The sequence below is a fragment of the Podarcis liolepis genome (genome assembly GCF_965112155.1).
Source record: "Podarcis liolepis genome assembly, chromosome: 1".
NCBI classification, from domain to species: Eukaryota; Metazoa; Chordata; class Lepidosauria; order Squamata; family Lacertidae; genus Podarcis; species Podarcis liolepis.
The window spans coordinates 43793936-43807933 of NC_139554.1; the positions used below are offsets into that span (position 1 = coordinate 43793936).

A 13998-nucleotide genomic window follows, 5' to 3' on the forward strand; every position below is an offset into this window, starting at 1 on the left:
TGAACTCCTCTTCCAGTCAGTGAAAGTAGAAGTAAATTGAGACACAAACAGAGAAACTGAGACACAAACCCTATGTGAGTTTATGTGTATGTAGGTTAAGAGAACCCCCAGGTCCCAGTTCAACACACTAACCACTACTCCATACTGCCTCCCTATTCCTGACTTAGGGCCTTCAAATGCTGGCATCAGGAGATCAGCCTCTCTGTGTCAGGTCAACCCCAACCTGCCTTTTTACTCTCTCACTCCAATCAGAATGGATTTGCATCAACCAGAATACAGGAGAACACTGTGGAATCCACAGGATGATAGATTCTTCCAATGTTGCACTACAGATCCATTAAGATAAATGAGAATTCGGGCAACAGCTTGCAAGGGATTGGGACTGTTTAAAAAGATGCAGTAACTCAATGCTGGTTTGTAAATATAAAATAGCAGGGACGGAAAAGCAACGCAACAAATGATTTTGTCAGCAGTATGGCCTGCTGTTGAGCTCCCCACCACTGGCAAAACACACACACACACATTCCAGGGGGAATGCAAAACTTCAAACGCAATAAAACCTCCTGGCAAATCGCAGCCTGATCTATGGGAGACATGAAATATTGAAGTAATAAAGCTGAGTAGGTTCATTTCAATCAGGGTAAAAGGGTGCCAACAACTAATCCTGGGAGTGTTAACCCTTTAGAGTAGGGGTGGCTAACCCGGGGCACTCCAGATGCAATTGGAGTCCAGCTCCCATCAGCCTCAGTCAGCGTGGCCATTTGCCAGGGATGAAAAGACCTGCAGTCCAGCAACACCTGGAAGGCCACAGCTTCCCCACCCCTGATTTAGAAATACTGGATATTTATTAGCATCCAGTGGTGCTGACCATTTGCCTGGCTTCTCATTCTTCAGAAGATGCAAAGACTCCATTGTGTTGATGCCTAGCTTCTGAAACAAAGGAGGAGCCAGGTTCAAGATGCTCACACTCTCCAACCTCTCTTAGGTGCTTGAATATGCTGTTTGTGCAACAGGGTTCCCCCTCCCCCTGTGCCCCTTGAAATAGCCTCAGGGGCTTGAGAGAACCCCCAGAACAGAACAACATGGAATTCCTCCCATATTGTTTAACATAAGAGTAACAAAGACCTATACAGCTGCCCAACTACCAGTCATATAGGAGCAATATAATGTAATAAGAGCACAGTGGAATAGGTTTCTTCCCCTTTCTGTTGTAACTGCTGGCATACATCTGAATCTATGTGTTTTATGTTGTGTTTTTTCTTTGCTGAGTTTCACGGAAATGTGTGCAGCTGCTGATAGGAAACCAGCCTGGTCAGCAGACCAAAACTCCCCTCTATCAATATTTTAAACCTATAAGGAATTAAAAATGAGCACACTTCAATCACCAGGTTCTTCCACCACCTTCAATGTCACTGGTATCTTTTAAGAAAACGTTTTTTGAAGAAGAAAATGGGTTTTAAAAGTGCTATGGCAGCTTTTCTTCAAGTGGATCCAGTGACCTGAGGATTTTGAAGGGTGTGTGTGTGTGTGTGTGCGCGCGCGTGTGCGTGTGTGCGTATCTACTGCCCCCCATCCTAATGGAAGACCAGCAACCACGACAAGAATAAACCCAGATCAGCAAATGTTATTTGCTTGAGAGGTGTGCAGCCTTTTTCCAAATTACCCCAACTTGCTTTGGTTAGTATAAGGAAACTACATTTTCCCAACTTTAAAACAAAAAGTTGCATTTGCTGGGAAAACACAGTTCCCTCTGGTACACAAAGTATGTTTATGATGAGTGCTCCCACTCCCCTGATAATAGGCAACACTAATCTCCATTCTGTCAGAGAACAGTCTGAAGATAGGAATATATTATAGGATAATGCAAATTTCAATTCTGCTTGTTTCTCATCAAAGGCCTTTAACAACAATAATCCATACCTGGGAGCAGCGCTTCTTTATATATAGAAAAAATGTGCTAGTACTGTGTCCCATTGAGTAGTGACAGAAAAAATGCACTGTATATTGTTTTAGAAAGTGCAAATATTCGATAAGTTTGGCTTTAAATGTCATCCTTAGCAGGAATGAACTACCGGTATGTGAAGAGAGGAGGCCTGTTTCTTCTGTCCCTAATACAATCAGAACTCTCCCCACTCTTAGGAGAGAAAAAATCCTTAAGTGGTGTAGTTGTCGGGGGTGGGGGGGAGTGTGACTGAAGTTTGGATCAGAAGAAATAAAATTGCAGCTCCTCCCATATTGTCAGCCATATTGGCACCTCTGCCAGCACAGCTGCTGCACTGCCTGGGCCACTGGCAGAGAAGCAGCCCTGGCATCGGCGCTGATATCCATTGAGAGATCTCAACAAAATCTCACAAGATCTCTCGAACTCCATGAGATCTCAAGAGATTTTGGTGAGATCTCGCGAGAGTTCATCAGAAATGGCTGCCAATGCCAGTACTGTTTCTCTGTTGGCATATTGCATTTCTAGTAAGGATCTCTTCCCCATCGCCCAGTGTGCCTGTAATTAATAACAGTGAAAAGCGGAAATTTTATATGTGTTACGCATTAAGTGTAGTGCGTAGTTTGGCCCTTGGTTGTGATTTTTGCTCTGATTTTGATGCTATACTAGCTTCCACCCAAGCCTATGCTTTACTTTCTCCTTTGTATGTTTCAACTGCATGTCATAAATAATCATCACCTAGATTTCCGTAACCAAAGCTTTAGCAAATTATACAAATAAGGCTGTCTATGAGAGCAGTGGGAATAATTAACCTGCACATTCACTTTTGTTGTGAGTGGGAAATGGCACAGGGAAAACACTTAGAGGTACAAATCAGATGTGCCCTTCTCCTGAGCTTAGTAATGTCTTATTCAAGTTCAGGGACCTAGACTCATAATCAAATTTGGTTGCAAAATGTGTTTACATATTACAGTACTTATAAAACCTTTCAGTTTACTCTGTGAGTCTTCTGATTTCTCTTAGGCAAATCATGCCATCCATTTCCCCTGACTTTAGAAGTGCTCTTTTCTTTTTCTAAATACCCCTTCAAAGTCTCTTTGAACCCATCATTATTGACCTCCCTTTGACGCAAGCCCCCTCATCGGCCATCGTACTGCGATCCCAGCCTTTCTATCCTGCCTTGTGTTCACTCTTTCCTGGGTGAGACAGGCAAAAATGGCCTCTGGAGATGGGAATAACTGTCAAGGTCGTGCTAAAATGATTAGCTTGGGGGGAAACCTGCTCACTGTTTGGATGAGGCTACCCACCCACCCACACCCAGTTCTCACAATAAGAGCATTGCTATCACTCTGAGATGTGGAAGAGGCTTTCTAGAAGCTTGCTACTTTCAGTTTGAATGCCAAGAACTATTCTTAGGGTGGGATGGCTGTTATGTACAGTGGTACCTCGGGTTAAGTACTTAATTCGTTCCGGAGGTCCGTACTTAACCTGAAACTGTTCTTAACCTGAAGCACCACTTTAGCTAATGGGGCCTCCTGCTGCCGCCGTAGCCCAATTTCTGTTCTTATCCTGAAGCAAAGTTCTTAACCTGAAGCACTATTTCTAGGTTAGCGGAGTGTGTAACCTGAAGCATATGTAACCTGAAGCATATGTAACCTGAGGTACCACTGTATTGAAGTTCTCACCCTGGCCACCAGGGGTATGGTGTATATAGTTTTTACTCAGGTCCACGTCAGTTACTTTAGGCGGGAAACCCTGGGTTGTTGTTGCTACAGTGTTGACAGCTGGCTGGCTATTCAAGCAGGCCGGCTGAGCTGTTTGCTGCTCCATTCTGTTCTAGCTTACAAATAAAGAGCTGCTTTGGAGAAATCGCTGCGTCGTCTGCTATGTCTACCCACTATTTAACAATGGCTAAGACAGGGGGCAGTCCCACCTGACCTCTGGATGCCAAACAGTGCTCCTGCTTACAAGGAGGTGGAGAAGTGAGGAGCAGCATGGGCATAGCAGCAGGACTGTTGGATTGGTGGCAAAATTGCCTTCACCGTGCTGAGCTCCCTGTGCCTTGCCCCTCTTCCTCTAAATGGCAGCGATGCTCAGTGTCTTAAACCAGTTGCACAAGGCCACCCCACCATTACCACCTCACTGCTACTGGTGGTAAATAGCTTTTAAAAAAAAAAGTTTCAGCAAGCCTATCCAGGCATGTAAACAAGATGTGTATCTCAGTTGGTTTTTAAAAAATTAAATCTTATTGGTATATTAATAGTTGTTTTTGTGGGATGTGAAACTTGTAGCAGTCAAGTACAACATTCCTATAGTGGACATGTTAGATGTTTTGTTTGACTCAGGAGAAAACTTCCCATTTCCTCCTGAGCTGGGTCAGACTTCCACTATATGTGACTTGAAGAGGGTGTGGACTATTGTGGGTAGAGGAGCACATGTCCTCCATGTTCTGTTCTTCTTCTTCTTCTTATCCATTTTGTGTTCCTATATGTTAGGAGAAGTGACTGCTCAGTCACAGTCACTTGGGACTAATTCCCTTATGGGACAGTTTATATAGTTATATACTTGTGTAACCTAAGTCTGCTTTCAGGGATCTATCTGTGAACCTGAATGAATCTGTGAGTAAACTACTTTTATATTAAGTTTAATCAGATTCTCGTGTCTATTCTTTTAAGAGGGAATAAAAGGGAATTACCAGGAACCCTATATTTAAAAGAGGCTTAAGCAAGCCTGCAACAAGCTAACCGCTGTGCAAATTTAAAAAGGGGAATGTTTGGAACTCTGCTGAGTTATAGAACTTGCTAACGCAAGTTAGGAAGGATATCATTAAATAATATATCCTCTCCTGCCTCCCTAAACATCCCCACAGTTTTGAATTGTTTTACATTTACCACTTAGGGATTCTTTGATCAAGTGGTTTATGGGTGCCTCTAAATGTAAGATAAAATGAAAGATGGCTGCTCCCACCTTTCGAGAAAAAGAACCTAAGAATGGCTGTAGTTCTTCTTGGGGCATTTCCAGTAATGCATGCAGACTGGACTCTTCATAGTCCTGTTGAATGGAAGACTTTGTCAAGGTATCTAGAGATAGATACCTTAGTAAAGACAAGAACTTTAGCTTTTTGGTCATTTATTGTGAGCAGCTTCTCAGTACAGCAGACAAAGAGCGTTTGAAGGGTTCTCCAGAGGCCTACTTCTGAAAAAGATGTAATGGCTGCGTCATCTGTGTAAAGTAAAACAGGGATTTGCTAATTTAAGGGGGTGGAAATCTGGGTTTGGCATAAGTTTGGTCTATAGAATTGATGTGAATAATAAGGACGACTGATGAACTCCCGATTCATTACCCTCTTCAATGGACCCAGGGGCAACAAATGACCTTGTGGGTTGCACTCTGAGGTAGTTGTTATCATGTAGCTTGCACAAGAGAGCATAAAGCCTGCAGTCTAAGGATAAAGTTTCCATTTTTGCCCATAGCCTCCCCTGGCGATATTATCAAATGCTGATTCAAAGTCAACAAAAGCAGCACAAAGTGACCCATATGAAAACCAAAACACAGCTACCCTTCAAAATTTGCACTTATCTGAATTTTGCTGTGTAGTTCTCCAAATATTTACAAAAATGCATCTATTAAGGGAAAGCATGCATAAAAAGGATATTCATGAAACTGGCATACAAGAGGAGAAACTGCTTGCTGAAATGTGTACATTAGCCAAAACTGCATATAAAATGCATTTACCAGGAGAAATTCACACCAAAATGCTGATGAATTTTCATAATTATTTAAATAAATAGCAAATTGCTGCAAGATGTGTGGAACTGAATTTAAGATTGGAAAAACAAGAAACCCAGAGAACCAAAATTGACAGATCCTTCCATACCTAGATTGTGGGAGCCGGGCTGAAGGAAGAGTAGGAAACACTACAAAAGTTAAAATACAAACAAGATGCTAACAGTCTGTAGGCAGATACTGAAAATTATGAACATGCATTGTGATTACTGGACCTGATCCTTCCCTGGCATTTAGAGGCAGACCCTTTGTCCCTGTCTCACTGCCAGCTTAGGATGGCCAAAAAGGAGAAGAAAATTTCTATCTCAGCATTTGGGACCATATTTGGCTCCCGGCTCAGATTTCCAATTAGTGAGAGCTGTGAATGTGCCAGCAAACCCAGGCTTTCTCTGCTACATTGTCCAGCGATTTTAATATAGCTTCCGTCTTTTCAACTCCCACCTTACATTTAGTTTAACTGTTGTAAATGTCTTACTCCCGACTTCACTGTCAGCTCAAATCTTAGCCACACAAACCAAATGCCAGTTTGGTAATGCATCTAGGACAATTATCCACCCTCTGACTCAGGACAGTTGTGGTTCTACTACCTTAGTAGCTGGGATGTCTAATGGTCGCAAAGTGAAACTGGGGGGGGGGTGGTGGTGTTATGAAGTCACCCCAGTTATCCAGTTATTTTTCTAAACACTGAAATGTAGTATCTGATAACCATGACCCATCCCGTATCTGAATGAATGAAAAGAGCACAGCATAAATATCAATGCTGACTTAGTTCACAATTATTATGGCAGTAACTAACTCTAGTTAATTTCTTGTTGTTTTGCAATGAGTATTTATATCGTTTCTGATATGGAAAGCTCCAGATTCCCTTTGCCCCCCCCCCTTTGTATTCTGAACCTGGACAAAGGAGCCATATTTTTATGCAGGATAATATATTTGGTAAAAATAGGTGATTTTCTAATTTGTCTAAATGAGTGCATCTTTGTGCAAGGACATGAGAGGTTTGTGAAAATTCTACTGCAAGTTTTCATACACAACAACATAATACAATGCATAATGAAAAATACAAAGTACCTATAACATACCATATTTTTCGCCCCATAGGACGCACTTTTTCCCCTCCAAAAATGAAGGGGAAATGTGTGTGCCTCCTATGGGGCGAATGCAGGCTTTCGCTGAAGCCTGGAGAGCGAGAGGCATCGGTGCGCACCGACCCCTCTCACTCTCCAGGCTTCAGGAAGCTATCCGCAAGCCTCGCAAGCCCGGTGGGAGTTCCCGCGGGCTCACAAGGCTTGCGGGCAGCAGCCTGCAACCCCCTTGAGTGTCCGCAAGCCTTGCGCGCCCGGCAGGAGGTCCTGCCGGGTGCGCAAGGCTTGGGGCGGCAGCCTGTCGCCCGAAGCACAGGGAGCCCTCCGGAGGGCTCCCCGTGCTTTGGGCGAGTGTCTGCAAGCCTTGCGCGCCCGGCAGGAGGTCCCGCCCGGTGCGCGAGGCTTGGGGCGGCAGCCTGTCGCCCGAAACACGGGGAGCCCTCCGGAGGGTGCCCCGTGCTTCGGGCAGGTGAGCGCAAGGCTTGGGGCGGCAGCCAGGGCGGGGGGGGGATATTTTTTTTTTATTCATTTCCCCCCCAAAAAACGAGGTGCGTCCTATGGGCCGGTGCGCCCTATAGGACGAAAAATACGGTAGTCCAAGGCCCTCTCTGGCTTATCTGGTCAGCTGGTGTCTTTAGGATATATGATTTTATTTACACATATATACAACCTGAGCATAGCATTAACACTCCAGCAGATGTTGTTCATCCATTAGTCAGAGGTTGGGATCCAGCACAGAGCAAGGGTGCCTGTGTGTCCAGCTTGTAGTCTGCTTGCAGCTCAATTTGCCCCTTCTCTCCACCCCCCCACCCCCGGTGCTAAGTGAGGGGAAAGCCGACCCATTCATTCTATGGCACAGATCAACTTCTTTGGTTATGCTAATCATGGTCCTTAGTCCGTCACAACCATTGCCTAGACCAGGCTTCCTCAACCTCAGCCCTCCAGATGTTTTTGGTCTACAACTCCCATGATCCTTAGCTAGCAGGACTAGTGGTCAGGAATGATGGTAATTGTAGTCTCAAAGCATCTGGAGGTCTGAGGTTGAGGAAGCCTGGCCTAGACTGATTTGGCAGGCTTGCTCTCATACATTCTACCCTCACAGATACAAAAAGCCAAGGGACTCAGGGCATCTTGCAGGCTGACACACACATACACACTGCAAACACACACAAAAAGCCTGGCATGAGCACTCAAATCACTGGCCACGACGACAACAAATCTCTCACTGGAGCAGCCATTTCCTGCATCTTTCTCCTCCAAGATTTAGAAAGCAAAGATGCCTTACACAAAATGTCTTTCAGTAAACTTTAAACTGAAATATTTCGTTTGAAAAACAGGTCAATATCAATTGCTTCAAAAATCTACTCGCCTTATTAGTAAATATTTCCCCTTTACAAGGCAAACTGTAGATATGAAATAAAAGTGGCTTTCCTACCAAGATAGTAGCAGTGCAATCCTATGAGTGTTTATTGAGAAGACAGTCTCACTGTTTCTAGAGCTTACCCCCTGCTCAGCGCATCTAGGACTGAAGCCTAAAATGTCCAAGAGGAATACAGTTAAAAATAGGGAATGCCGCTCTTCAGTAATCACAAATAAGAACTCATCAAAGAGGAGACATTCAACTGAGGTTGTAATCCAGTACTTACTGACCTGGCAGTAAGCCCATTGAATCCAATGGGACTTATTTCTGTGCAAAGACACATGTAGGATCGTGCTGTGAAGATGCTCCACTTATTAAAGGTAAAGGTAAAGGTACCCCTGCCCGTACGGGCCAGTCTTGCCAGACTCTAGGGTTGTGCGCCCATCTCACTCAAGAGGCCGTGGGCCAGCGCTGTCCGAAGACACTTCCGGGTCACGTGACCAGCGTGACATCGCTGCTCTGGCGAACCAGAGCCGCACACGGAAACACCGTTTACCTTCCCGCTGGTAAGCGGTCCCTATTTATCTACTTGCACCCGGAGGTGCTTTCGAACTGCTAGGTTGGCAGGCGCTGGGACCGAACGACGGGAGCGCACCCCGCCGCAGGGATTCGAACCGCCGACCTTTCGATCGGCAAGCCCTAGGCGCTGAGGCTTTTACCCACAGCGCCACCTGTGTCCCCTCCACTTATTATATAACCCCAAATATGATGCCAATTATTCTAAGTTTGCTTATAAAGCAGAATAGAATTGCAGGTTTTTACCAACTGTGGATTTTTCTTAACTTCAAAATCCTGAGCAGAAAAGAAGAGGGAAGTTATATTCTAATATCCACTGTATCACACCTAATAAAAAGCACCAGACAGATAATTTTGTTTCACTCCTGTACAGATTAACTTACCGGTAATTGGTGGGCACATTTTACCATGTTCTTTTAATTAAAAAAAATGATTTGATTTAAAAATGTCCATTGTGCGAATTCCTAACAATTGCTCAGAACACCCACCAAAGCAAGATTTGACTAGGTTTTTCGAGTTTTAATTGGGTTATCCAAAAACAGAAACTCCTCTTCTATATTTAGAGCAGGATTTTTACTAATATTTTGTTCAGCAGCACCCTCTAGTGATTTATAGAAAGAACACACCATAACATTCTGCCAGTGATGGGTTACGGTACCTTTGGTCACACCTGCACCATAAATTTTAAGTGGCAGCATACCATTTTAAGCAGTCATGGCTTCTCTCCAAGAATCTGGGGAACTGTAATTTATTAAGGGTACTAAGATTTATTAGGAGATTCCATATTTGCAAACCTTCCTGCCATAGCTTCTTCTTTATCTAACCTAAACTCTTCCCAAACGCACAAAACATTAGTATTCATTTTTAAGTTTCATAAGTTCCCAGAATATTGCTTGCATAAAACAGGAAACAGGCTTGGTAAATTTAGGAAAAACAATCACTCCTGGCAACTCTTAGCTTAGTACTTATTTTTCTTGGTAATTCAAACTGTAAAGTTGCTCACAGCTCTCAGGAAAGGAGAAAGGGAGAAATCAATGATTGTGCATTGATTTTATGAGGGACTGAATTGCAGCTGAGAGAGGCATGTCAAAACCAAGATTAAGAAAGTCAACAGCTGTCCTGCTCGGATCTTGCTCATCATCCTGTATATCTAGACATCAGTTTACTGGCTCTTGGCCATGCTGAGCTTCTGTGGGGTGCAGGGACTGCATTTCCAACATGGAAAGGGATCTTGCATAGAGGAAGCATCCCTCAAAAATCTCATCTTGCTTCCTCCTGTGAGCTGCTGCAGGCTCTGGTACTCTGCCTCCCATTTGTGACTTGTCACTACTGTAGTTTGCAAGAAAACTTGTAGCAGCTGGTAGCCAACACAGTGGCCTTCAGATGTTTTGGACTGCAGTGTTTTCCCTAGGGAGTCTCACTGTTACGTATCTATGTGCCAGACAAAAACTCTCCCCCCCCCCCCGCAACATTTGGCTATTCATTATCTATGGCCTCCTTTAATGAATGGGGTTTTAAATCCTATCTTTTAAAAATAAGAATGTGTCTTACGATTTTTCTGTGTTTTATGAGGGTTTCAATGTATGTTATTCATTTATTGTTGTACATTGCTTTAGGTTGCCCTAGCAAAAAAAAAAAGGGGCAATGGTAATCGCTTCCTAATCACAGGAAGTGTGATTAGATGGCCTTGTCACTCAAACAGTGGCTGAGTTTGGACATCACAGAAAACTAGCTGTGATGGGAACAAGCCCAGACTCCCTTTGGGTTTGCATGCCCCAGTGTGTCCCCTACAGATCCCTGACACGGCATCCCAGAGCATGCCTTCAGATTTATTAAGTTCCACCAACCACATTCTTCTTCTTTTGATTTGGGGAGTTGTAGCAGCTGCCAAAACATCCTGTTATGCGAAAGATAACTTTATTAAATATAATATGGTTAGAAAAACAAAGAGAGAGAAAAACAGCTAATGCAGAGAGATTGGGGGTGAAGGGAACAGGTGGCTTTGCACAGAGATGGAAACGTCTAATGTCGTTTCCCAAGATGTGTCAGGCGCAGAACAGCTGCAGGACTCAACAGCTTGTTCAAATCACTATCCCATGAACAATTCTGGTGAATCAGTTCTCACTTTCCCAGATATTTCTACCCCAGTCATTGCAGCAGGGACAGACTTTGGTAATCTTTCGGTGCCCTGCACGAGGCCAAAATTTGGCATCCCCAAATGGATCTTCTCAATTATGAATCTTCTCAATTTTGCACCCTCTCGGCTCAGCGCTCTGTGCGCAGGAACCACCCGCTCCACCCTAAATCCAGTGCTGCGTTACAGCCTTCCAGCCAAACCATAAGACTTAACATTCCAGGTACAGTAGTACCTCTGGTTACAAACGTAATTCGTTCCAGAGGTCCGTTCTTAACCTGAAACTGTTCTTAACCTGAAGCACCACTTTAGCTAATGGGGCCGCCTGCTGCCGCCGATGCGCCGCCGGAGCACGATTTCTGTTCTCATGCTGAAGAAAGTTCTTAACCAGAGGTAATATTTCTGGGTTAGCGGAGTCTGTAACCTGAAGCGTATGTAACCCGAGGTACCACTGTACATTTCACCACGTGCTACGAGCAAATTAAGCCTTTCTGTCTTCTAGTAGGAGATGCCAATAAACCTACCGACATCTCACATTTGCATCACCTTTTATTTTTTTCCTAAAATCATTTGTCTTTCATCTTGGCAGAAACACTTGCTTGTCGAATTTCTTCCATCATGAAGAGTCAAGCCGCTTTCATGGAAACTATGCCAAGGCCAAGCCAGGCCGACAGTGCAGATCCCTTCCTGTCATGCTCCTCAGGCAAGGCAAGAGACCAGGAGGGTGACCGGCCTCCTCTCCAGTCTTAGCGCTGCTGCCACCCCACCCCACCCACTGTCAGCTGCTGAGGTTCTTCTCTACAAATCTGCTGCGAATGGCTCCTCCTTGGGCTGCTTCTTAGTCACAGTGTGCAGGTATTTCAGACGAATGGTGGGAAGCTGCTCATAAAGGTCAAAGCCCACCGGGCTCTCCTTATTTGGCAATTTATAGTAGAGAAGATGTTGCTTGAGTACCTGAAGAGTGTAGGAGGAAGCAGAGGGTGAATGAAAGAAAAGCAGTTTCCCCGATATGGCTCAAACCCTGGAGATATGGGCCATTCCAGGCTATGCTTTTTCTCTTATGGGGAAAGGATAAGGAGCACAAGGGAACTAAGCAGTAGTCACTCAGACGCTGCAGCCCAAACACATGATGTTCATACTATTAGCACATCTGTTCTGGGGAAATTTGCACCTTAATACTGCTGCAACGCCTGCAGTATTTGTCATGTGACAAAGACACATGAGAGCAGAAGCAGCAAAGCAGGAAGTGCTGGGACTGCACAATCATTTGGGCCCACTAAAGTTATTCAGGCCTAACTGCTAACTGTTGAGTCACTCTGACATGTGACTTATCAGCCATTTTCTCTCTGTGTTCTCTGTAAGATTTCAGTCAGAGTCAGTCTGCCTCAGTTGTGAGCAGAGTCAGTATGTAATCTCAGTCAAACTGTTTTGAACCATGTTGTTTATGAAGAAGTTTATTTTAACTCAGTAAAGTTCTTATTCTTTCAGTTAAAAACTCTGCATTATTAATTTACGCTGCGCGTCAGTATTAGGTTGCTGGTACCTCAGCTGCAAACCGAGTTATTGTTTGAACTGTGCTGTAAGTTTTAATGCTTGTTATGAAAGGGAAACAAGATTCCTAGCTATCAGCTTACAATACTGCTTGCTGAATCTCCCAATCACATTTAGCGGATTGCCTAAGTCTCTAGTGAATTGGTGGCTGAGGTTAGGTTTGAACTTCCTCCATTTAACTGCTCCAGTGCAGAAATATTCCTCACCCAACAGCCTGCCTTTCAGAAAATTACCCAACTGGCCACACAATAAAATATGCTCTGTCACATACCATATTGAATCGGGGCTTGCTTCTTGGTTGGGCATTTTAATGCTAAACTGTGATTGTAAGAAGGGTGTTCAACAGTTTGCATGATCAACATCCCTCCATTCCTATGGAAATGATGTGTACTTTGTGCTGCTGCACAAGAAGACTCAGTAGAGAAACCAGAGCAATTGTTTGCAGTGAGGCAATGGGCTGAACTAATGTGTCTCAGCCAAACAACCCATAGAGACATTGGGAGCACTGTGAAAATTCATCACGCCACAAAACTCTCTTTTGTAGCATTACAAGGACTGGTTTTGAGAGGCAGCTGCAGGGTGCCTACCTCATCAGCCAAGAGCCAAGTCCTCTGGAGCATGCTTTTTCGGGCCACATCAGCCTCCTGAGATAAAAGTACCAATAAAATAAAATAAATGTTAAACTTATTATAGTTGCTTTTCTAAGAGAAAGGAATCCACCTCTTCAGAATCCCCAAGGGAATTGTTGGCCATCACAGGCAACAATGAACATGCAAGAGCCAAAATGTCTATATCCTATATAGCAACCTTTTCTTCAAGAGTTTAGTGTGCTCAGAAGAACCCATGCAGATCCATCTTGTTTCTTGAGCTGCTCTTTCTGAATTAAGTTTCTTGGCAAATCAGCTTTCTGCTGGCATGCATGACAAGTGGCCTGAAAGACCTAGTGAGGATTCAGTGGTCTGGCTCACACTTCACTCTAAGCCAAATCATGGCTTAGAGTGTGGGCCAACCTTGAACCACCAGAGGTTCTAGTTTGGTCCAGGAGACCATTTCCCCCAAACTACAACTGCTCACCCATCAGCTGACATTACTGTTGACATCAGCTGGTGGGCAGGAGGAGAGGATTTAATCCTGCACTGGCTGGGTGCCCTGTTCCCAGCAGGGAACAGGAATGTGCAGCAAAGGCAGCAGGATTCAATCTCTTGAGCAGGGAATTAAAGCATTTCTCAAAAACACAGTGTGAAGCAGCTCACACGCTTCTCCTACAAGCAGGTGGGCAGGAGTGGAGCACCCTGGACAAATGGAAATGTCCATATTGTCTTCAAAAGGCAACCCAACAACGATGCCACAGGCTATTTCTGTTATCTCTAAAAATCCCAGGTCCGCAATGACAGCCCAGGACAAGACATTCATCCAGATCCTCCCTCCTAACAGCTGGCGTGCTTTTCACATAACCAACTGAGACAGAGCATCAAAACATAACAGGAAGGAACTGTGTGCATCACACAACCAGCTTGGTAGAAGAACAGGATGCACCAGGGCCAGACCTTAAAAGATGATTGCATAC

At 44.3% G+C, this 13998-nt stretch overlaps 1 protein-coding gene across 4 annotated transcripts in view; it reads right to left on the minus strand.

Annotated features, from left to right (window-relative positions):
- The window catches only part of RPAP1 (RNA polymerase II associated protein 1), a 174485-nt gene that overhangs the window by 117750 nt on the left and 42737 nt on the right, over positions 1-13998 (minus strand). For 3 of the 4 annotated variants that reach the window (XM_083506092.1, XM_083506093.1, XM_083506094.1), the window contains 2 exons: positions 13019-13075; positions 10647-11834 (listed from right to left, as the gene is read on the minus strand). In XM_083506092.1, the coding sequence (XP_083362218.1) occupies positions 11679-11834; positions 13019-13075 (213 nt within the window). In that variant the 3' untranslated portion in view covers positions 10647-11678. Of the gene's footprint in view, positions 1-10646; positions 11835-12953; positions 13076-13998 lie in introns of those variants that run through there. The other variant, XM_083506091.1, reaches the window with a different exon arrangement.